The sequence below is a fragment of the Accipiter gentilis genome, chromosome 33, assembly GCF_929443795.1.
Source record: "Accipiter gentilis chromosome 33, bAccGen1.1, whole genome shotgun sequence".
Lineage (NCBI taxonomy): Eukaryota > Metazoa > Chordata > Aves > Accipitriformes > Accipitridae > Astur > Astur gentilis.
The window spans coordinates 312,535-335,768 of NC_064912.1; the positions used below are offsets into that span (position 1 = coordinate 312,535).

General features: G+C 66.5%; 1 protein-coding gene across 2 annotated transcripts; it reads right to left on the minus strand.

Annotated features, from left to right (window-relative positions):
• Positions 1–798: 798 nt before the first annotated feature.
• On the minus strand, positions 799–22,663 carry PC (pyruvate carboxylase). 2 transcript variants are annotated; one of them, XM_049835631.1, is made up of 21 exons: positions 22,610–22,663; positions 19,545–19,671; positions 18,698–18,882; positions 18,307–18,472; positions 17,351–17,496; positions 16,672–16,789; positions 16,083–16,234; positions 15,172–15,290; positions 14,754–14,916; positions 13,704–13,886; positions 13,163–13,307; positions 12,345–12,434; positions 11,605–11,826; positions 10,841–10,997; positions 9,752–9,992; positions 8,648–8,897; positions 7,317–7,561; positions 6,167–6,346; positions 4,452–4,700; positions 3,216–3,356; positions 799–2,072 (listed from the first exon to the last, which is right to left on the minus strand). In XM_049835631.1, the coding sequence occupies exons 2-21, from the start codon at positions 19,669–19,671 to the stop codon at positions 1,824–1,826; spliced, it is 3,528 nt and encodes a 1,175-aa protein (XP_049691588.1). In that variant the 5' UTR covers positions 22,610–22,663; the 3' UTR covers positions 799–1,823. The 2 variants fall into 2 exon arrangements, with proteins under 2 accessions (XP_049691588.1, XP_049691587.1); XM_049835630.1 differs by lacking the exon at positions 22,610–22,663 and adding an exon at positions 20,846–20,865.
• Between the last annotated feature and the right edge of the window lie 571 nt (positions 22,664–23,234).

The window sequence follows — 23,234 nt, forward strand, 5'->3', positions numbered from 1 at the left end:
CCCACTCCCCCCCGCTTGGCCCAACCCACCCCCCCGCCCCTCGGGCAGGCCCCGCCCCGGGCACAGACCACGCCCCCCCGGGCTGGCCCCGCCCCCAGGCTGCTCCCCCCCCCCCCCCCAATGGTGCTGCGGGGGAGGGGTCTCCATAAAGCTCGTGTTCACCTATAGGCGCCTGTGTTCACCTATAGCTGCCCCTGCGCCCACATTGGCTCCCACATTCCGCTATGGGCTCCTGCCCTCCCCTATAGGCTCCCCTTTTCCCCTATAGGTTTCTCCTGCTCCCCATAGGCTTCCCTGTTCTCCCCTATAGGCTCCCCTGTGTTCACCTATGGCCTCCCCTGCGCCCCTGTAGGGTCCCCTCTATTCCCCTATAGCCCACCCATCCCCTATAGGCTCCCCTGTTCTCCCCTATAGGTTTCTCCATGCCTCTACAGTCCCGCCATGCCCTATAGCCCCCCTCATCCCCTATAGGCTCCTGCGTTCCCCTATAGAATCCCCTTTTCCCCTATAGGTTTCTCCCTTCCCCTATAGGCTCCCCTGTTTTCCCCTATAGCCTTCCCTCTTCCCCTATAGGCGCCCCTTTTTTCCCCTATAGCGTCCCCCCTATTCCCCTATAGCCCCCCCATCCCCCTCTGGGCTCCCCCCTTCCCCTATAGCATCTGCTTTTCCCCTATAGGTTTCTCCGTACCCCCATTGGCTCCCCCCTAGAGCCCCCATCCCCTCCCCCTCCCCTATAGGCTCCGCCCACCCCTATAGCATCTATAGGGTAGCCCCCCCGCAGGCGGTGGGTGCGTTAGTCCAGTCTTTATTGCCCGGGACCCCCCCGCGGCGATGGGGGGGGAGGGGAGGGGGGGTGGGGGAGGGGCCCCCCGCCCCTCCCGGTTTGTTCCCGTGGGTGTGGGGGAGGGGCGCCCCTCCCCCGCCCAGTCGTCCAGTCTTAATCCCGCCCCTTTGGTCACAGACTCCGCCCCCTCCCCCACGCCCCGCGAACAGGGGGGGAGGGGCGTTTGGCAGCAACGGGGGGGAGGGGCAGCTGAAGGGGGGGAGGGGCAATGGGGGACACCTCCCCCCCCCCCCCCAAACCACCGGGCTCCCCTAAGGCAGCATGGCAGGGACAGGGTTAATGAAAGGGGGGGGGTTACCCCCCCGCTAAAGTTGGGGGGGGGGCGCAGAGGCTGGGGGGCCCCCCCAAAATGGGAGGGACCCCTAAAAAACGAGGGGGACCCCCTCCTCAAGACGTGAAGCCCCCTCCCCCTCAAAAAAAGAGGGTGACCCCTCCCGCACTGGGGTGGGTGACCCCCCCAAAAAAGTGTGACCCCCCCAAACAACGGGGTGACCCCCAAAAAAGTGGGGTGACCCCCCCAAAATAAGGGGTGACCCCCCCAAAAATGGGGTGCTCCTCCCAAAAGGGGGGACACCCCCCAACTCAGGGGTGACTCCCCAAAACGGGGGTGCACCCCAATTAAGACGTGAGCCTCCAATTAAGGGGTGACCCCCCCCAAAATGGCGTGAGCCCCCAATTAAGAGACCCCCCAATTAAGGGCGTGGCCCCCAATTAAGCGCTGAGCCCCTCTAATGAAGAGGTCACCCCCAATTAGGGGGTGACCCCCCCCCCCCGCAAAAAAGCTGTACCCCTTTTCCCCAGCAGGGGGCGCTAGAGAGGGGTGGGGCACGGGGTGGGGCGCTGGGTGGGGCAGGTGGCTCTTAAAGGGCCAGCGCACCCTTTGGCAGCAGTGGCATTTAGGGGCCGATTTTGGGGGGGTGGGGTGGTCTTTTGAAGGGGGGGTGTCGGGGAGGGGGACACCCGGCCCCGTGCCCCCCCTCTATTCGATTTCGACGATGAGGTCGTCCCCCTCCAGGCTCATCCCGGGGCGGACGTGGAGGCGGGTGACCGTCCCGGCCAGGGGGGCCGTCACCACCGTCTCCATCTTCATGGCGCTGAGGACGCAGAGGGGGTCCCCCTTGGCCACCGACGCCCCCACATCCACCCGGACCTCCACCACCTCCCCCGGCATGGGGGCCCCCACCTGCCCCTTGGCCCCCCGATCCGCCTTCGGGTGCACGTGCATCTCCTGGGGGGGGGGGGGGGGGGAGAGAAAAAAAAAAGGGGGGTTGACGGGTCCCCCAGGACCCCCTTGTGTCACCCCAGAACCCCCCTGGGTCTCTCAAGACCCCCCCCGTGTCCCCCAGGACATTCTGTGTCCCACGGGACCCCCCCCCAGTTCCCTGGCACCCCCTCAATGTCCCCCCAGATGCCCCAAGTCCCCCCAGACCCCCCCAAGTCCCACGGGACCCCCCGGGTCCCTAGCACCCCCTCGATGTCCCCCCAGACCCCCCCAGGTCCCCCAGCCCCCCCCCAAGTCCTCCAGGACCTTCCATGTCCCCCCAGACCCCCCCCCTCAGTCCCTGGGACCCCCTGAATGTCCCCCCAGACCCCCCTCGCGAGTTCCTCAGAGCCCCCCCAGGACATGGGACCCCCCCCCCGTAACCCCCCTGTAGCCCCCAGCACCCCCCCATCCCCTCAGACCCCCTCTGCAACCCCTCAGCCCCCCCCAATCTCCCCCAGACCCCCCCAACCCCCTCATGTCCCCTCTGTGCCCCCCCAGCCCACCCCCCCATCACCCCCAGAAGCCCTCATGCCATTTCTGTGCCCCCCCAGCCCCCCCAAAACCCCGCAAGACCCCTCCTGACCCCCCAAGACCCTCCTAGTGGCCCCCCAGCCCCCCCAAAACCCCCCAAGACCCTTCCTGACCCCCCAAGACGCTCCTAGTGCCCTCCCAGCCCCCCCAAAAGCCCCCAAGACCTGTCCTGACCCCCCAAAACCCTCCTAGTGCCCCCTAAAACCTTCCAAAACCCCCCTAAGACCCCTGCCGGCCCCCCAAGACCCAACTAGTGCCCCCCCAAAACCCCCCAAGGCACCTCCTGGTCCCCCGAGATCATCCTAGTGCCCCCCCAAAACCCCCCAAGACCCTTCCTGACCCCCAAAACCCTCCTAGTGCCCCCCCAAAACCCCTCCTGATCCCCCAAGACCCTCCTAGTGCCACCCAAACCCCCCCCAAAACCCCCCCAAAACCCCTCCCGGCCCCCCGAGACCCTCCTCGTGCCCCCCCAAAACCCCTCCTGACCCCCCAAAACCCTCTTAGTGCCCCCCCCCAAACCCCCCCAAGACCCCTCCTGGCCCCCCGAGACCCTCCTCGTGCGCCCCCGCCCCCCACCTTCATGGCCTGGGTGTCTCGCACGAGGATGGAGCGCAGTTGCCCGTTGAGCTCGAAGAAAACCTCCCGCTGCCCCGCGGCGTTCAGGTCCCCCAGCGCCAGCGCCTTGATGTGCAGCGTCTTCCCCCGCTCCAGCTCCACCTGAGCGTGCAAGGGGGTGGGCGTGCGAGGGGGCGGGCGTGCGAGGGGGCGGGTGGGCGAGGGGGCGTGCGGGCGAGGGGTCCTGGGTGCGTGGGAGACCCACTGGGTGTGCACGAGGGCGTGCGAGGGGATCCAGGGGTGTGCAAAGGAGGCTGGGCGTGCACCAGGGTGTGCAAGCGGACCCATGGGTGTGTAAGGGCTGCTGGGTGTGCACGAGGGTGTGTAAGGGCACCCAGGGGTGTGCAAAGGAGGCTGGGCGTGCAGTCAGGCATGTCAAGGGACCAATGGGTGTGCAAGGGATGCTGGGTGTGCAACAGGGCGTGTAAGGGGACCCAGGGGTGTGCAAGGGCTGCTGGGTGTGCAACAGGGCGTGTAAGGGGACCCAGGGGTGTGCAAGGGCTGCTGGGTGTGCACGAGGGCATGCAAGAGGCCCTGGGGGGGGTGCAAAAGCTGCCAACCGTGCACAAGGGCGTGCAAGGGGGATCCAGAGGTGTGCACGAGGGCGTGCGAGGGGCACACCGGGGCCGTGCGAGGGGTGCCGGACGTGCACGAGGGCGTGCGAGGGGCACACCGGGGCCGTGCGAGAGCTGCCAGGCAGGTACAGGGGTGCAGGAGGGGTCTAAGCCCCGCCCTCTGGCCAAGCCACGCCCATCCCAAGCCACGCCCGTTTCTCGAGCCCCACCCACCGCGCTGCCACACCCACTTTAGCCACACCCCACCCTCAAGCCCCACCCAGAACAAAGCCCATCCCAAGCCCCGCCCACTCCAGGCTCCACTACTGCCGCCCTAGTGCATTCCCAGTTCCTCCCAGTGCCCCCAGTTCCTCCCAGTCCACTCCCAGTGCCTCCCAGTACCCCCAGTCCCCTCTCACTGCCTCCTAGTCCCCTCCCAGTCCCATCCCAGTGCCTCCCAGGCCCCTCCCAGTGCATTCCCAGTTCCTCCCAGTCCACTCCCAGTGCCTCCCAGTCCCCTCCTAGGCCATTCTCAGTGCCTCCCAATGCCCCCCAGTCCCCTCCCACTGCCTCCCAGGCCCCTCCCAGTGCATTCCCAGTGCCTCCCAGTGCCCCCCGGTCCCCTCCCCCAAACCACCCCCACCTCAAACTCCTCGGCGATGGTGGGACCCTCGAGGAAGAGGCGGGTGCCGAGGCAGGAGACGGGGCCGAAGGTGGAGGCGAAGGTGCGAAACTCGTCGTAGACTTTGGGGTAGAGCGCGGCCGAGAGCAGGTCCTCGGGGCCGGGCGGGGCCCCGTGCCGCGCCCCCAGCTCCCGCCCCAGCGCCTCGAAATCCAGCGGCGGGAGCGACGCCCCCGGTCGCCCCTCGATGCGGGGCAGGTCCTTCAGGACCTGGGGGAGGGACGGGGGAGGGGAGGGATGGGGGCGTCGGCATGGCAACCGCGGGGGGTGGCGCGGGAACGGGTGATGGAGGTGCCGGCGGCGACCGCAGCATCCCGCCCCGGGCCTGTTGCCAGGGGCCCGTTGCCAGGGACCGGTGCCGTGGCAACCGGCACTGGGGCCCGTTGCCAGGGACCAGTGCCATGGCAACCATCACTGGGGCCCGTTGCTAGGGACCGGTGCCATGGCAACCGGCACTGGGACTCGTTGCCAGGGACCGGTGCCGTGGCAACCATCACTGGGGCCCGTTGCTAGGGACCGGTACCATGGCAACCGGCACTGGGACCCGTTGCTAGGGACCGGTGCCATGGCAACCGGTGCTGGGACCTGTTGCTAGGGACCGGTGCCGTGGCAACCGGCACTGGGACCCGTTGCCAGGGACCGGTGCCATGGCAACCATCACTGGGGCCCATTGCCAGGGACCGGTGCCGTGGCAACCGGCACTGGGGCCCGTTGCTATGGACCAGTGCCATGGCAACCGGCACTGTGACCTGTTGCTAGGGACCGGTGCCGTGGCAACCATCACTGGGGCCCGTTGCTAGGGACCGGTGCCATGGCAACCGGCACTGGGACCCGTTGCTAGGGACCGGTGCCGTGGCAACCGGCACTGGGACCCGTTGCTAGGGACCGGTGCCGTGGCAACCATCACTGGGGCCCGTTGCTATGGACCGGTGCCATGGCAACCGGCGCTGGGACCCGTTGCTATGGACCGGTGCCGTGGCAACCGGCACTGGGACCCGTTGCTAGGGACCGGTGCCGTGGCAACCATCACTGGGGCCCGTTGCTAGGGACCGGTGCCATGGCAACCGGCACTGGGACCCGTTGCTAGGGACCGGTGCCATGGCAACCGGCACTGGGACCCGTTGCTAGGGACCGGTGCTGTGGCAACCATCACTGGGGCCCGTTGCTATGGACCGGTGCCGTGGCAACCGGCACTAGGACCCGTTGCTAGGGACCGGTGCCGTGGCAACCATCACTGGGGCCCGTTGCTATGGACCGGTGCCATGGCAACCGGCGCTGGGACCCGTTGCTAGGGACCGGTGCCGTGGCAACCATCACTGGGACCCGTTGCTATGGACCGGTGCCATGGCAACCGGCACTGGGACCCGTTGCCAGGGACCAGTGCCGTGGCAACGGCCTCCAGCAAACTTTCCCACTCCCCCCCAGTGCCTCCCAGACTGCCCCCAGTGGCCCCCAGTCCCCTCCCAGTCCTCCCCAGTCCCCCCACTTCCCTCCCAGCGCCCCCCAGTCCCTTCCCAGTACCCCCAGTCCTCTCCCTCACCTCCCAGTGCTCCCAAGAGCCTCCCAGTCCCTTTCCATTGCCTCCTACTCCCCTCCCGGTGCCCTTCATCTTCTCCCAGTCCCCTCCACTTCCTCCCAGTCTCCTCCCAGTCCCCTCCCAGTCCCTTCCCACTCACCCTGGAGCGGAAGGGCTCGGGGAAGCCCCCCGGGGGGGTCCCGATGTAACCCTGGAGGAACTCCACGACGGAGAGGGGGAAGGAGAGCTCGTCCGCCCGCGCCTCCACCTCCTCCCGCGACAGCCCGTTCTGCACCATGAACTGCGCCAGGTCCCCCACCACCTTCGATGATGGCGTCACCTGCGGCCAGCAACGTCACCCCGGGGGTGTCACCTCAGCGGTGTCACCCCGGGGTGTCACCCCGCTACGCTGTTCCCATAGGGATCCTTCCTGGGGATGGGGAGCAGCTCGCCCTAGACAGGTCTCGCCCCATGGAGCACCCAACCCATGAGAACCCAACCCATGGAGCACCCAACCCATGGAGAACCCACCCATGGAGCACCCAACACATGAGAACTCAACCCATGGAGCACCCAGCCCATGGAGCACCCAACCCATGGAGCATCCAAGGCATGAGAAATCAACCCATGGAGCACCCAACCCATGAGAACTCAACCCATGGAGCACCCAGCCCATGGAGAACCCACCCATGGAGCACCCAACACATGAGAACTCAACCCATGGAGCACCCAGCCCATGGAGAACCCACCCATGGAGCACCCAACCCATGGAGCATCCAAGGCATGAGAAATCAACCCATGGAGCACCCAACACATGAGAACTCAACCCAGGGAGCACCCAGCCCATGGAGAACCCAGCCCATGGAGCACCCAACCCATGGAGCATCCAAGGCATGAGAAATCAACCCATGGAGCACCCAACCCATGAGAACTCAACCCATGGAGCACCCAACCCATGGAGAACTCAACCCATGGAGCACCCAACCCATGGAGCACCCAGCCCATGAGAACCCAACCCATGAGAACCCAACCCATGAGAACCCAGCCCATGGAGCACGCAACCAATAGAGACCATCCACCCCATGGACACCACCCACCCCATGGAGATTGCCTTGTGGAGACCACCCTACCCTATGAAGACCACCCACCCCACAAAGACTGCCCCACCGAGACCATCCACCCCACGGTGACCATCCTACATCATGAAGACCACCCTACGGAGACCATCCCACCCCAAGGAGACCACCCATCACACTGAGACCACCCACCCCATGGAGAACACCCCCAACTGCACCCAGCCCCACGCCCACCTTAATGAGGTCCCCGAGGAGTTTGTTGGCCTCGGCGTAGGCTTTCTTGACCTCCTTGAACTTGTGGCCCAGCCCCATGGCGTGGGCCTGGAAGTGGAGGTTGGTGTATTGTCCCCCCGGGATCTCGTTCTCGTAGACGTCCGCGTTGCCCGACTTCATGGTGGCCGTGCAGTCGAAGGCGGCGTAGAGCCCCCGCGCCCCCTCCCAGTACTCACTGTACTCGAACACCCGCTCCAGCGCGATGCCTGGGGGGGGGGGCAGGGAGAGGGGGAGCGTGGGTGAGGGGCACCCATGAACTCGTGGGGACACCATGGTGAGGGGTGGCCACGGGTTGGAGGCCACTGTGGTTGAGGGACACCATGGATTGGGCGTAATGTTGTGATTGAGGTGGCATCACCGTGGCCGTAGTGCTATTGCCGTGACCACGGTGGCATCATCATGGCCGTGGGTCCATCACCACGGCCGTGGTGACACCATCATGACCACGGTGGCATCACCACGGCCGTAGTACCATTACTGTGACCACGGTGGCATCACCATGACCATGGCCATAGTGCCATTGACACAACCACAGTGCCATTAGCATGACCATGGTGGCCAAGACCATGGCAGCACCTCCACGGTACACATTGCCACCACCATGATCACACTGCCATTACCAAGACTATGGTGGCAGCTCCACAATGACGATGGCACCTCCAAGACCACGGTGGCATTGACCATGGTGGAACCTCCATGACCGCATTGTCATTGCCAAAACCATGGTGGCACCTCCATAACTAAGTCACCAGGTCCATGACCACGTTGCCGTTACCAAAACCACGGTGGCACCTCCATGACTACGTTGTCATTGCCAAGACTATGGTGGCACCTCCATGACCACACCACCACCTCTATGACCATGGTGGCACGTCCATGACTATCTTGCCCTTGCCAAAACCACATTGCCACCTCCATAACTATGTCACCACCTCCATGACCGCGTTGCCATTACCAAGACCACGGTGGCACCTCCATGACCCTGTTGTCATTGCCAAGACCATGGTGGCACCTCCATAACTAAGTCACCACCTCCATGACCCTGTTGTCATTGCCAAGACCATGGTGGCACCTCCATAACTAAGTCACCACCTCCATGACCATGTTGTCATTGCCAAGACTATGGTGGCACCTCCATGACCACGCCACCACCTCTATGACCATGGTGGCACGTCCATGACTATCTTGCCCTTGCCAAAACCGCATTGTCAGCTCCATAACTATGTCACCACCACCATGACCGCGTTGCCGTTACCAAGACCACGGTGGCACCTCCACAGGGGCGCCCATACCTGTGTCGAGGGGGGTGCCGCGGGCGCAGGCCACCAAGGCGCCCATGCTGGGCTGGGAGGTCATGCCGGCCATGGCGTCCACGGCCACGTCCACCACATCGGCGCCGGCGTTGGCGGCCGCCAGCATGGAGGCGACGGCAGCCCCGGCAGTGTCGTGCGTGTGGACGTGCAGCGGCACCTCAGGGAACTGCTCCCGCAGGGCCCCCACCAGCAACCGGGCGGCCGCCGGCGTCAGCAGCCCTGCCATGTCCTGGAGGGGGGGGACACAGGGGACAGGGGGGGTTTTGGGGACCCCCAAGACTCTGCCCCATGCTGATCCCCCCCACCCCCGGCAGCTGCCCCACTGCGTCTTGGGGGTGTGGGGGTGCCCCAGTCCCTGCCCAGACCCCCAGGGTCCCCAAATCCCACCCCCATCCCTCCAGGCCGGTACTGCCAGGCCCCCCAGTTCCCCCTCACAACCCCCCCAGGACGCCCAAATCTCCCCTCCCATCCCCCAAAGACCCCCAATCCCCAATCCAGCCCCCCCAGCCCCTCCAATCCTCCCTCTCAGCAACCCCCAAATGCCCTCCCATCCCCCAGCACCCCCAAGTCCCCCCTCCCACCAGCTCAAGACCCCCCAACCCCCCCCAGCACCCCCAATTCCTCCATCTCATCCACTCGAACCCCCAATCCCCACCCCATCCCCCAGTCGCCCATTCCAGCCCCCCCAAATCCCCCTCTCCCATCCCCAAAGGACACCCAAATCCCCCCCAGGACCCCCCAAACTCCCCTCCCAGCCCCCAAACCCCCCCCAATCTCCCTCCCAGAACCCCCAAACCCCCTCCCAGCCCCTCATCTCCCCTCCCATCCCCTCCCAGCCCCCCAAGTCCCCCCCAAACTCCCTCCCAGAACCCCCAAACCCCCTCCCAGCCTCTCATTCCCATTCCCACTCCCCCAGGACCCCCCAGTCTCCCTCCCAGAACCCCCAAACCCCCCTCCGAGCCCCTCGTTCCCCCTCCCATCCCCTCCCACACCCCCAATCCCCCCCTTCCCCATCCCATCTCCCCCAGACCCCCAAATCCCCCTCCCCCTCCCCCCAATTCACCTCTCTAGCCCCGCCCAAACCTTAATGCAGAGGATGTGGGTGCCGGCGGCCACCAGCTCGCGGGCCAAGCCCAGGTAGTAGTCGAGGCTGTATTTGGTGCGAGAGGGGTCGGCCACGTCCCCGGTGTAGGAGAGGGCGGCCTCCACCACCGCCCCTGCCCGCCCGGCCGCCTCCACCCCCAGGACCAGGTTGGGGAGGTAGTTGAGGGCATCGAAGACTCGGAAGATGTCCATCCCGTTGGCCACCGCAACCTCGCAGAAGCTGGGGAGAGGCGGAGGGGGTCTTCATGTCCCCCCCGCCATGTCCCCAGATCTCCCCGTGGCCCATCAGGCCTTCACGATCCGCCGTGTTCTGCCGTCCCTTCGTCCTTCCGTGATCCCCTGTGATCCCTCATCCCACCATACCCCTCCATGTCCCCATGTCCTTCCTGTGCCCCCATCCCCCCATGTCTACGTCCCCTCCCCCTCCCCCCACCCCGTGCCCTTCACACCCCACGTTCTCTCATCCCCCCGTGTCCCCCTTATGTCCCCACGTCCCCCCACGTCCTCTCAGGTCTCCACGTTCCTCCATTCCTCCCCATGTCCTTCACGTCCCCGTGCTCCCTCATCTCCCCATCTCCCACCATGTCCCCGTGTCCCTCCATCCATACCCGTCTCCCTGTGTTTCCATATTCCCTCGTGTCCCCGTGTCCTGTATCCCCCGTTCCCTCATCCCTCCACGTCCCCATGTCCCACCGTGTCCCATGTCCCTTCATCCCTCCTTATCTCCCCGTGCCCCCTCATCTCCCCATGTCCCACCACGTCCCACGTCCCCATGTCCCTTCGTCCCCCCGCATCTCCCCATGTCCCCACGTCCTGTCCCCTCATCCCTCCGTGTCCCCCCATGTCCTCACGTCCCTCATGCCCCATGTCTCTATGTCTCCTCATCCCACCGCGTCCCCCCATACTTTATGTCCCCCCCAACCCCCCATTGTCCCCTCAACCCTCCCTGTCCCCCCACATCCCCCCCATGTCCCCTCATCCCCCCATGTCCCCCCACGTCCCCCACGTGCCCTCATCCCTCCACGTCTCCCCACGTTCCCACATCCTCCCCCATGTCCCCCCCCGGACCGGTAGACGACGTTGTCGGGGTAGTTGGTGTAGCCGACGGCGTTGGCGCCGCGCAGCAGCATCTGGAAGGGGATGTTGGGGACCAGGCGCCGCAGCTCCCGCAGCCGCTCCCAGGGACACTCGTGCAGGAACCGCATGGCCACGTCGAAGGTGGCACCTGCCGGACACGGCCCCGTCCTCGTGCGCTCCTCTCGTGAGAGCCCCGCCCCCTCGTGCAAGCCCCGCCCCTTTGCACGAGCCCTCCTTTGCACACCCCCCCCCCCCCCTGGTCCGTGCCTGGCCCAAGGACTTAGTGGACCCCGTGCAAGCCCCGCCCCCCGGCGAAGCTCCGCCCTCCAAGCCCCACCAAGCCCCACCAAGCCATAAAGCCCCACCCCCGCAAAGCCCCAGCATTGGTGTGACCCCGCCCCTCTAAGCCCCACCCCCAAGACGTCCCCGCCTGGGTGACCCCAGCAAGTAACCACTGAGACCACGCCCCCTCAGCGAAGCCCCGCCCCCCAGGGGGGCACCCTTTCCCTTTGAACCCACCACACCCCTGGGTGCACCCCCTGAGGCCCCGCCCCCTCCGAGACCCCGCCTCCCCTCAGGCCCCTCCCTCTCAATGAAGCCCCGCCTCCCCCCGGGCCATCCCCACCCAGGGGAATCCAACCTGGCCCCACCGAGGCCACACCCACCCCGAGCCCCCGCCCGCCCTCGGGCCACGCCCGTCCCAGGCCACGCCCACCCTCGGGCCACGCCCGTCCCAGGCCACGCCCCCTCCTCACCTCCCCAGGTCTCCATGCTGCAGAGGGGGCTGAGGGCGTGGGCCACGAAGGGGGCGACGCGGGCGAGGTCGCGGGTGCGGACGCGGGTGGCGAGCAGGGATTGGTGGGCGTCGCGGAAGGTCGTGTCCGTCAAGAGGAGCCCCCGGTGTGACCTCACCGCCCGGGCGAAGCCCCCCGGCCCCTCCCGCTCCAGCACCGCCCGCAGCCCCGCCGGGGGGGGTCCTGCGGCACCGGGGAGGGAGCGGGGGGCGTCAGGCGGGGCGGGGGGGCCGGTACGCGCCGCGGCGTGGCGGGCGCACGCCAAGCGCACGGGCCACGCCCACGCCACGCACATACGGCACGGTCGTGCGCGGGTCGAGCGCACGCGCCAGGCACACGCTACAGCACGCCAAGCACACGCCACGCGTATGCCACGGACACGCCAAGGCATGCCAAGCACACGCTACAGCACGCTGTGCACGCTCCACGCATATGCCACGCACACATCCAGGCACACCGTGCGCACGCCAAGCACGCACACGCCAAGCACACGCTACAGCATGCCGCGCACACGCCCTGCACACGCCAAGCCCGTACGCCGTGCCCACGGTACGGCACGCCGAACACGCGCCACGCGGGCGTCGAGGCAAGCCGCGCGCGTGCCGAGCGCGCCTGCCACGCCCGCACGCGATGCCGCGCCACGCACACGCCAAGCACGCGCCGCGGGCGCGCGTGCCACGCCCTGCCCCTCCCCCGCTCACCCATGGGCACCGGGGGGGGGGTGGGCTCCACCAGCGCCGCCTTCGCCTTGACGGGGAGCGGGGTGCTGGGGCCGTTCACCATCACGTGACCTGGGGGGGGGCACAGACACACGTGTTTGGGGTCCCCCTAAAGCCCCAGCGACCCCCCCCAGGACCTCAAAGCCCCCCCCAAACTCCTGAGACCCCCCCCAGAAACCCCCAACCCCCTCCCAGCCCCCCTATAGCCCCCTGAGATCCTCCCCAGCCCCCCAGGCTGTCCCCCTGAACCCTCTCAGCGCCCCCCTGAGCCCCCAGGGACCCCCAAGACCCCCTCCCAGCACCCCCAGACACCCCTCAGGGACCCCCCCAGCCCTCCCAGAGACCCCTTAAATGCCCCAGTCCGCCCCCCAGCGAAGCCCAAGAACCCCCCCCCCGCACCCCCAAAGCCCCCTTAGAGCCCCCAGGCCCCCCCAGAGACCACTGAGAGCCCCCAGAACCCCCCAAGATCCCTCCCAGGGACCCCTCAGAACCCCTAGAGCCCCCCAAAACCCTTCCCAGCCCCCCCTAGGGACCCCTTAGACCTCCCCCCAGGACCCCCAAGACCCCTTCCAGCCCCCCCCAGGGACCTCCAAAAACTCCCAGAGCCCTCCCAGCCCCCAAAGACCCCCAGGACCCCCTACAACCCCCCCTACAGCCCCCTTATAACCCCCAGAGACCCCTTAGAGCCCCCAGAGACCCCCAGGACCCCCCCCAGCCCCCCTCCAGCCCCCTTATACCCCCAAAAAAACCTTTAGAACCCCCAAAGACCCCCAGGACCCTCCCCCAGCCCCCCCCCATACCCAGGTAGTGAAGCAACTTCTGGGCCCGATTCTGGCTGGGGCGGAGGTGGAAGAGTTCGGGGTTCTCGTCGATGAACTGGGTGTCGGCGGCACCCCCCAAAAACTGGGGGTGGGCCAGGACGTTCTGCAGGAACGGGATGTTCGTCTGCGCGCGAGATGCGCCCGTCAGCGTGCGACGCACGAGGGGGGGGGGGGCCGGGCATCAGCCCCCTCCCTCCTCCTCGTGCGACGCACTGAGGCGAGGGGACAGTCCCCCTCGTGCGATGCACGGGGAACCCAGTGTGGTGCACAGGTACCCTGGTGCATTGCACGACCACCCCCCCCTTTGCACGTTGCACAGGACCCCCCGTGCATCGCACGAGAACCTCCCCCATACCCTCCTGTGCATGGCACACCCCCACCCTCTCGTGCATCGCACGAGGGCCACCGTGCATCGCACAAGACCCCCCCCAAACCCTCCTGCTCCGTTGCCCGACACCCCTCGTGCATCTCCCCCCTCCCCGTGCGACGCACGAGGGCCCCCCCCGACCCCCGGACCCACCTTGACCCCGCGGATTCGGAACTCGGCCAGGGCCCGGCTCATCTTGGCGGCGGCGGCCGGCTGGTCGGGGCCGTGGGCCACCACTTTCACCAGCAGCGAGTCGTAGTGGGGGGAGATCAGGGCCCCCTGGAAAGCCGAGGCCCCGTCCAGGCGGATCCCCATCCCCTCGCCGCTGCGGAACACCTGCCGGCAACCCCCGCACCCTATAGAGAACCCTATAGGGCACCCACGGGCCCTATAGGGTCCTGCAGAGGCCCTATAGAGCCTCCTAGGGGCAGCCCCCCGGCCCCACGGGGCCTCCTATTGGCACCCGCCCACCTCACAGAGCCCCTATAGAACCTCATGTAGGCACTCCCAGACCCTATAGATAGCTCTATAGGTATCTATGGGCCCTATAGGGTCCTGCGGAGCCCCTATAGAGCCTCCTGTGGGCACCCACCTGCCCCACAGAGCCTCTTGTGGGTACCCCCCAAACTACAGAGATCCTATAGAGCTTCCTACAGGCACCTATGGATCACATATGCTCCCATGGAGCTCCTATAGAGCCTCCTACCAGCACCTATGGACCCTATAGGGTCCCACAGAGCACCTATAGAGCCTCCCACTGGCACCTATGGACCCTGTATGGTCCCACAGAGCACCTATAAAGCCTCCTACTGGCACCTACGGACCCTATAGGGTCTGGTGGAGACCCTATAGGGCCTCCTGTGGGCACCCCTCTGCCCCACAGAGCCCCTACAGAGCCTTTTACAGGCACCTATAGACCCTATATGGGGGTCTAATGGGAGGGGTCCTGCAGGCGTCCCCTGGGAGTCCCAAGGGGGGTCCCAAGTTGAGTCCCGTGGGGGGAGTCCTATGGGAGGGGGGGGGTCCTATGGGGGGGTCCTAAGGGTGATCCCATGGGGGTTCCTATGGGGGGGGGGGTCCCAAGTTGAGTCCCACGGGGGGGTCCTAGGGTTGATCCCATGGGCATTCCTATAGAGGGGGCGTCAGGGATGATCCCAAGGGGGGTCCCATGGTGGAGGAGTGGGGGGGGTCCCGTGGGGGTACCTCGATGCGTCCGGTGTCGGGCTGGAAGCCGCGGGCGGGGTCCTCGGTGGTGACGCGGCACTGGATGGCGCAGCCGTTCACGCGGATGCTCTCCTGGCGCAGCCCCAGCTCCGGCAACGACCGACCCGCCGCCACCTGCAGCTGCGCGTGGACCAGGTCCACGCTGCCCGGGTGTCACCAGGGGGGGACACGGCTGTCCGGGGTGGGGGACGACGACACGACACGACACCCGGGCATCCGGGGTGGGGAGGGGACCGGAGCATCCCGCACCCTGCATCCCTCCAGGGACCCAGGCATCCGGGGGGTCCCGGGCATCCGGGGCATCCCGCCTCCACCCTTTACACCCCTCCATCCTCCAGGGGACCCAGGGATCGGGGTACCCCCCCCCACGCACCCCCCCGGGGACCTGGGCACTCACTCGGTGATCTCTTCGGTGACCGTGTGCTCCACCTGCAGCCGGGAGTTGACCTCGATGAAGTAGTAACTCCCGCTCTGGTCCACCAGGAACTCCACCGTCCCCGCGTTCTCGTAGCCCACCTGCATCACAACGCCCCCCCCCCCCATCAGCCCGGTCACCAGGGTCCCCCGGGTGCCCCCCCCGAACTACTGGGTCCCCCCAAGTTCTCTTGGGTGCCCCCCCGTGGACTCTCGGGTCCCTTGGTGATGGGTGGCAGGTCCCTTCCTGGGACCCCTGGGTCCCCCCCAAACTCCTGGGTCCCCCCATGGTGTCTTGGGTCCCCCCCTCCAGACTCCTGGGTCCCCTGGTGATGGGTGGCAGGTCCCCTCCCTGACTCTCAGGTGTCCCCCAAAACTCCTGGGTTGTCTCCCCCAATTCCTGGGTCTCCCCATGTTCTCTTGGGTCCCCCCCATCGTCTCCTGGGTCCCCTGGTGATGGATGCACGTCCCTTCCTGGGACCCCTGGGTCCCCCCCCGAACTCCTGGGTCCACCCATGGTCTCTTGGGTGACACCCCCCCCCCAATTTCTGGGTCCCCCCATATTCTCTTGGGTCCCCCCCATGGACTCTCGCGTACCCTGGTGATGGATGCACATCCCTTCCCTAGACTCTTGGGTTCCCCCATGGTCTCCTGGGTCCCCCCCATCCAATTCCTGGGTCCCCCCCTGTTCTCTTGGGTCCCCCCCATGGACTCCTGGGTCCCCTGGTGATGGGTGGCAGGTCCCCTCCCTGACTTGTAGGTGTCCCCCCGAACTCCTGGGTCCCCCCATGTTCTCCTGGGCACCCCCCATGGTCTCCTGGGTCCCTTGGTGACGGATGCTCGCCCCTTCCTGGGACTCCTGGGTCCCCCCCCCCAAATCCTGGGTGCCGGTACCTGCTGGGCGAGGCGGACGGCGTCGCTGGCCAGGCGGGCACGGAGCTCGGGCTGCAGGCGGGCGGCCGGGGCGATTTCTACCACCTTCTGGTGCCGGCGTTGGATGGAGCAGTCCCGCTCGTAGAGGTGGACCACGTTCCCGTGCTGGTCCCCTGGGGGCGGCGGTGGGGTCAGAGCGGGGAGGACCCAGGCATCCGAGCACCCCAAAAAGGGATCCAGGCATCCGGGAACCCCCCGTTGAGGGACCCAGGTGTCTGGGCACCCCTGCACCCCATCCTATTACCTTCTGCCCCCCCCCCCACCATCTCCCCAAACATCCAAACCGGCACCCACCAAGCCTCCCCACCCTCCCTAGTCCACCAAACCCCCCTCCAGCACCCCAAAAATCCCCCTAGGGTGCCCTGAGAAGCCCTGGGAATCCCCCCCAAATCCCCGAGGACCCCTCTAAAGCTCCAGGGACCCCCCCAAAGCCCCCAGAGACTCCCCCAAAGCCCCCAGGGATCCCTCCAAAAGCTCCAAGGACTGCTCCAAAAGCCCTGGAGTCCCCCCCAAAGTCTCCAGGGCCCCCCCCAAAGCCTCCCCGCCGTACCCAGGATCTGGACCTCGATGTGCCGTGGGCGCTCGATGAATTTTTCCACGAAAAGGGCCCCGTTGCCGAAGGCGGCCAAAGCCTCCGAGGAGGCGCGGGAGAAGCTCTCCTCCAGCTCCTGCGCACACCCGGATGCCTGAGTCCCCCCAAACGCCGGGATCCCCCCTAAACATGTGGGTCCCCCCACCCACTGGGGTCCCCCTGGCAAGTCTGGGTTCCCCCCCCGGGACGCCTGGGTCCCCCCACCCACTTGGGTCCCCAGGGTGGGGGGTATCCTGGGGGAACTGGGGGTCCCGGATGTGTCCCATGGCAGAGGCGGAGGTTCTGGGATGGGGGTCCTGGGGAACTGGGGGTCCCAGATGCTGGGGTCCTGTGGCTGAGATGGGGGTCCCGGAGTGGGGGTCCTGGGGAATTGGGGGTCTCAGGCATCTGGGTGTCATGGCAGAGGTGGGGTCCTGGGGTGGGGGTCCTTGGGAATTGGGGGTCCCGGATGCCTGGGTCCCATGGCAGAGGCGGGGGTCCCGGGGTGGGGGTCTCAGGGAAAGGGTGGTCCGGGATGCCAGAGTCCCGTGATGGGGGGGGGTCGTGGAGTCCGGTCGTGGGGAATTGGGGGTCCGGGATGCCAGGGTCCCATGATGGGGGGGGTCCCATGGGGCCCAGCCACCGCGGTGCCCCATACCTGGGGGGAGCGGACCACCCGCATTCCACGGCCGCCGCCGCCGTAAGCCGCCTTGAAGATGATGGGGAAACCGACCCGGTGGGCGAAGTCCTGCGCCTCCGACAGTGCCGATACCGGCGCCGGAGTCCCCGGCACCACCGGTACTCCTGGGGAGGGGGGGGCTGTCAGTGCTGGCGTTGGGGACACACCGATTCCTCTGCCCCCCCCCACCTCAGGAACCCCAAGCCCACTTAACCCCATCACCCTCCCCTGGCACCCATAGCCCCCCATAACCCCCCCCAGTGACCCCATAACCCCCTATAGCCCCCCATAACCCAATAACCCTCCCTAGAGCCCCCCCTTAACCCCCCAATAGCTCCATAACTCCTAATAACCCCAATAACCCCATAATCCCCCCAACAACCCCATAACCCCCTAACAACCCCCCAATATCCCCATAGCCCCCCACAGCCCCCCAATAACTTCATAACTCCCCAAGTACCCCCACAATAACCCCATGACCCCCCATAAGCCCCCCAAAGCCCCAGGAGCCCCTCTAACAACCTCATAACCCTTCCGTAAACCCCCCATAACTCCCCCAATAACCCCACAACCCCCCATAGACCCCCCAATAAGCCCAAAGCCCCCCCATTAACCTCAAAACTTCCCAAGCAACCCCATAACCCCCCAACACCCCAAAATCCTCCATTACCCCCTTTATTAACCCCATCATCCCCCAAATAACCCCATAACTTCCCCATATCCCTATATAACTCCCCCAAATAACTCCGTAACTCCCCCATAACCCCCCCAAATAACCCCAGAGCTCCCCCATACCCCCCTATAACCCCCCCAAATAACCCCATAACTCCCCCATAACCCCCCCAAATAACCCCAGAGCTCCCCCATACCCCCCTATAACCCCCCCAAATAACCCCATAGCCCCCCCCATAAGCCTCCCCCCCGTGCCCCCTCACCGGCAGCGATGGCGATGCCGCGAGCCTCCACTTTATCCCCCATCTTGCGGACGACAGCGGGGGGGGGTCCCACAAACCGGATCCCCGCATCCAGGCAGGCCTGGGCGAAGTCGGCTCGCTCCGATAGGAACCCATATCCCGGGTGGATGGCGTCCACCCCGTTCTCCTGTGGGGGAACCCCATTGTCCAGTGGCGGGGTGGGGGCGCATGACCCTCCCGGCACCCCCAGACCCCCCCACCCATAGACCCAGGCGTCCGGGTGGCCACATCCCCAGATGTGGGGTCCCATAGGGGACCCCGATGTTCCCCATCCCAGGGAAGCCAGGCATCCCCCCCTCCCGGCATAGCGTCCCCAGATGTCCCCCCACCCTCAGCGTCCCCGCGGGGGTACCTGGGCGACGCGGATGATGTCGGGGATGTGGAGGTACGCCTGGACGGGGGGCAGCCCCCGCCCCACCAGATAAGCCTCGTCCGCTTTCTGCCGGTGCATCTGCCCCGTGTCCTGCTCCGAGTAGACGGCCACTGTCCGGATCCCCAGCTCCGTGCATGCCCGGAACACCCGGATAGCGATCTCGCCTTGGGGGGGGGACACACACACAGGGACATGGGGACAGCCCGTCCCATCGGGGACATCCCGGGTGGGAGGGGGACACGGGGACAGGGACACCCCGGGGACACCCCATGGGGACACCCCGGGGACACCCCATCCGCTGGGGACCTCCGGACTGGGACATGCTGGGGGGACACTGGCTGGGAGGGGGACACAGGGACATGGGGACACAGGGACATGGGGACACCCCATCCTGATGGGGACATCCCGGGTGGGAGGGGGACACAGGGACAGAGACACCCGGGGACACCCCATCCCACTGGGGACACGGAAGGGAGAAAGGCAAAAGGGGGGGGGGACACACAATGGGGCTGGGGGTGATTCCAGGGCACCCAGGGGACATGGGGGGGCACGCAGGGGACAAAGGGGGACATGGGGGGGCACCCAGGGGACATGGGGGGGGCACCCAGGGGACATGGGGGGACATGGGGGGGCACGCAGGGGACATGGGGGGACATGGGGGGGCACCCAGGGGACATGGGGGGGGACTCAGGGGACATGGGGGGGCACGCAGGGGACAAAGGGGGACAAAGGGGACATGGGGGGGCACCCAGGGGACATGGGGGGGGATGGAGGGGACACAGGGCCCCCCCCAGGTGACGGGGGTGTCCCCAGGGCTGTCACTCACCCCGGTTGGCCACCAGGACCTTGCGGATGGGCTGGTAGCTGACGGGACGGGTGGTCCCGGGGGGACCCCGCAGCAGCCGCACCCCCAGGAGGGCCCGGCCCCCGCGGGGGACGCACAGCTGCAACATCTGGAAAGGGGTGGGGGGGGACACACACACACGATGATGACATGGAGAAGGGGGGACACACACGAGTTGGGGGGGACACAGGTCAGCGCAGCGGCCGGCAGCCCCCCCGAAACCTGCTGCCTGCACAACCCTATACGAGACAGCGGAGAATCTCCCCCCCACACCCCCCACACCCCCCCCCCCCCCAACTTTTCCCAGAAGGGACCCAGGCATCCACGGCCACTCACCTTTGCCCCAGTGCCCTTTGACCCCCCCCAACCAAAAACCACTCGTAACCCCTATAGGGGACAGCGAAGAATCTCCCCCCTCCCCCCCCTTCCCTTCCCCCCCCCCAATTTTCCCAGAAGGGACCCAGGCGCCCAGGCCACCCCCCCCACCTTTCCCCCAGTGACCTTTGACCCCCAAACCCTCGGCATTCGGGCTCCCCCCCCCCCCCCTTGCACAACCCTTATAGGAGACAGCAGAGAATCCCCCCCACATCCCATAACGCACCTGGATGCCCCCTCCCCCCCCATTAATTAGCAGAGGCGGGTTAATGAGGGGGACACACACGCTCATCACACACACGCGCGTGTGCACCCTCGCACGAGCGCACAACCCCCCCCTGCACAGGGACCTTTGCACAAGCAGCCCTTGCACAAGCACATCTCTTGCACGAGAGCGCCTCTCGCACGAGCGCCTCCCTTGCACGAGCACTTTTGCACAAGGACCCCTCGCACGAGCACGTCTCTTGCACAAGCACCTTTTGCACGAGCTCCCCTCACGCAAGCAAACCTCCCGCACACGCCCCCCTCACCTGAGCACCTCTTGCACAAGCACCTCTCTCGCACAAGCACCTCTCACACGAGCACCTCTCGCACATGCCTTTTGCACAAGCTCCCCTTGCACAAGCACATCGCCTGCACAAGCCTGTCTTCCACATGCACTTCTTGCACAAGCACCTCTTGCACCAGCCCAGCTCCTTCACAAGCCCCTCTTGCATAAGCATCTCTTGCACAAGCACCTCCCTTGCACGAGTACCTCTTGCACGAGCCCCCCTCACACAATCCCCTCTTGTACAAGTACCTCCCTTGAACAAACACCTCTTGCATGAGCCCCTCTTGCACAAGTACCTCCCTTGCACAAGCCCCTCTTGCACGAGCCTCTTGCACGAGCCCCTCCCTCGCACGAGTACCTTTTCCACCAGCACCCCTCGCACGCGCACTCCTTCGCACGCTCGCCGCTCGCACGCTCTCCCCCCCCTCCCTCCCTGCGCAGGCCGGGACTCGCCGTCGCCCGCCCTCGCCCGCCCTCGCACGCCCCTCGCACGCGCCCTCGCACGCCCGGCCCGGGGCTCCCCGCCCCCGCTGCCCGCCGGCCCTCGGGCGCCCGAGTGAATCATTGACCCGACGGGGTAAAGTCCATACGGCCCCATACGCCCCCGTGGATGAGCTGCCCAGCGGGGCCAAACTGGGAGCACTGGTCCATACTGGGGCTCGAGGGGGGAGCAAGTCTATAGGGCCCTGGTCTATAGGGGGTCCCAGGCCCTATAGGGGGGGCCCAGAATGTAAAGAATGCTAATGGGGGGGAGTGGGGCTGATGGCAGAGGAGTCGTGGGGTCTATAGGGGGTCCCAGGCCCTATAGGTGGGCCCAGAACGTATAGAATGCTGATGGGGGAGACCAGGGCTGATGGCAGAGGAGTCGTGGGGTCTACAGGGGGTCCCAGGCCTTATAGGAGACCCCAGCCCCTATAGAAGGCTGATGAGGGAGATTCATGTAGAGGATTCTTAGTCCCTCTAGGGAGATCAAGTCTATAAGGGCCTGGTCTATAGGGGGTCCCAGGCCCTGTAGGGGGTCCCAGAATGTATAGAATGCTGATGAAAGGCACTCGTGCAGAGGATTCATGGTCCCCTATAGGGAGACCAAGTCTATAGGAGCCTGGTCTCTAGGGGGTCCCCGGCCCTATAGGGGCCTTATAGGAGACCCCAGGGCCTATAGAGGGTTGATGGGGGGGGCTTATGCAGAGGTGTCTTGGTCCCTATAGGGGGACCAAGTCTATAGGGGCCTGGTCTATAGGGGGTCCCAGGCCCTATAGGGGGGCCCAGAACGTGAAGAATGCTGATGGGGGGGAGCAGGGCTGATGGCAGTGGTGTTGTGGGGTCTATAGGGTGGTCCCAGGTCCTATAGGAGACCCCAGCCCCTATAGAATGCTGATGAGGGGAACTCGTGCAGTGTATTCTTGGTCCCTATAGAGAGATCAAATCTATAAGGGCCTGGTCTATAGGGGGTTCCAGGCCCTATAGGGGGTCCCAGCCCATACAGAGAGCTGATGAGGGGGAGCTTATGCAGAGGGATCTTAGTTCCTATGGGGGTGCCTGGTCTACAGGGGCTCCGAGGTGCTATAGGGGGTTCCAAAACATACAGAATGCTGATGGGGGGTGGGAGCGGGGCTGATGGCTGAGGTGTCGTGGGGTCTGTAGGGGGTCCCAGGCCCTATAGGTGGGCCCAGAACATGTAGAATGTTGATGGAGGGGGACCAGGGCTGATGGCAGAGGAGTCGTGGGGTCTACAGGGGGTCCCAGGCCTTATAGGAGACCCCAGCCCCTATAGAAGGCTGATGAGGGAGATTCGTGGCCCCTATAGGGAGATCAAGTCTGTAAGTGCCTGATCTATAGGGGCTCCCAGGCCCTATAGGGGGTCCCAGGATCTATAGGGGGTCCCAGGCTCTATAGGGGGGCTGGGACCCAGGGGGGTGGGGGGCGGACAGACACACCGGACGGGGTCGCCTATGGCCTGGGACATATGGGGGGTCACGTGGGTCCCGACGCCTATAGCGGGGAAGGGGGGACGGGACAAGTCACGTGGGTCAGGCCACATAGGGGAGGGGGCAGGTCACGTGGGCCCGGGGTCACGTGGGCCCCGGTGTCGCGTCGTGTCGTCCCCCCCCCCCCAACTCACCGCTCCGCGACCGCGACCGCCGCTTCCCCCCGCGTCCCGGCCGGCCCCGCTGGCCCCGCCCCCTCGCCCTCTATTGGCCACCCATCGCCCCGCCCCCTTGCCGCCGCGTCCCGCCCCTTACCGGAGGCTGGCGGGAACGGGCGCGCCTCATTGGCCCGCACGCCTCGGCTCTCGCTCTCCTATTGGCGGGAGAGGCTGCCGCTCCCACCCGTAAGCCACGCCCCCTCCCGTGCTGCCGCAGGTGGGCGGGGCGCCATGACGTCACCGCGGCGTCCCTCGTGGCCATTGGCCTGCGAGCCGGCACCCCCGGGAGGACGGGGCGGGGCCGGCGGGGAGGGGGCGGGGCCACGTGACCCGGGCGGGAGAGCACGTGACCACAACAGCCCTTCGCCTATAGCGCCGGCCCTATAGGGGTGTCATGCGCGTGCCGCCACCTATAGGACGCGGATCCCTCCGCTTCCCCCCCCCACCGGGGACACCATATCCAGGCCCGTAGGGCCGCTCCCTCTCCTATAGGGAGCTTTCTATAGGCCCCTGCCTGCCCTAGGGGGTCACCCTATGGCCCCTTTCCCCTATAGGGAGCGCTCTGCGGCCCGGTTTGACCTACAGAAGGGCTGTAAAGACC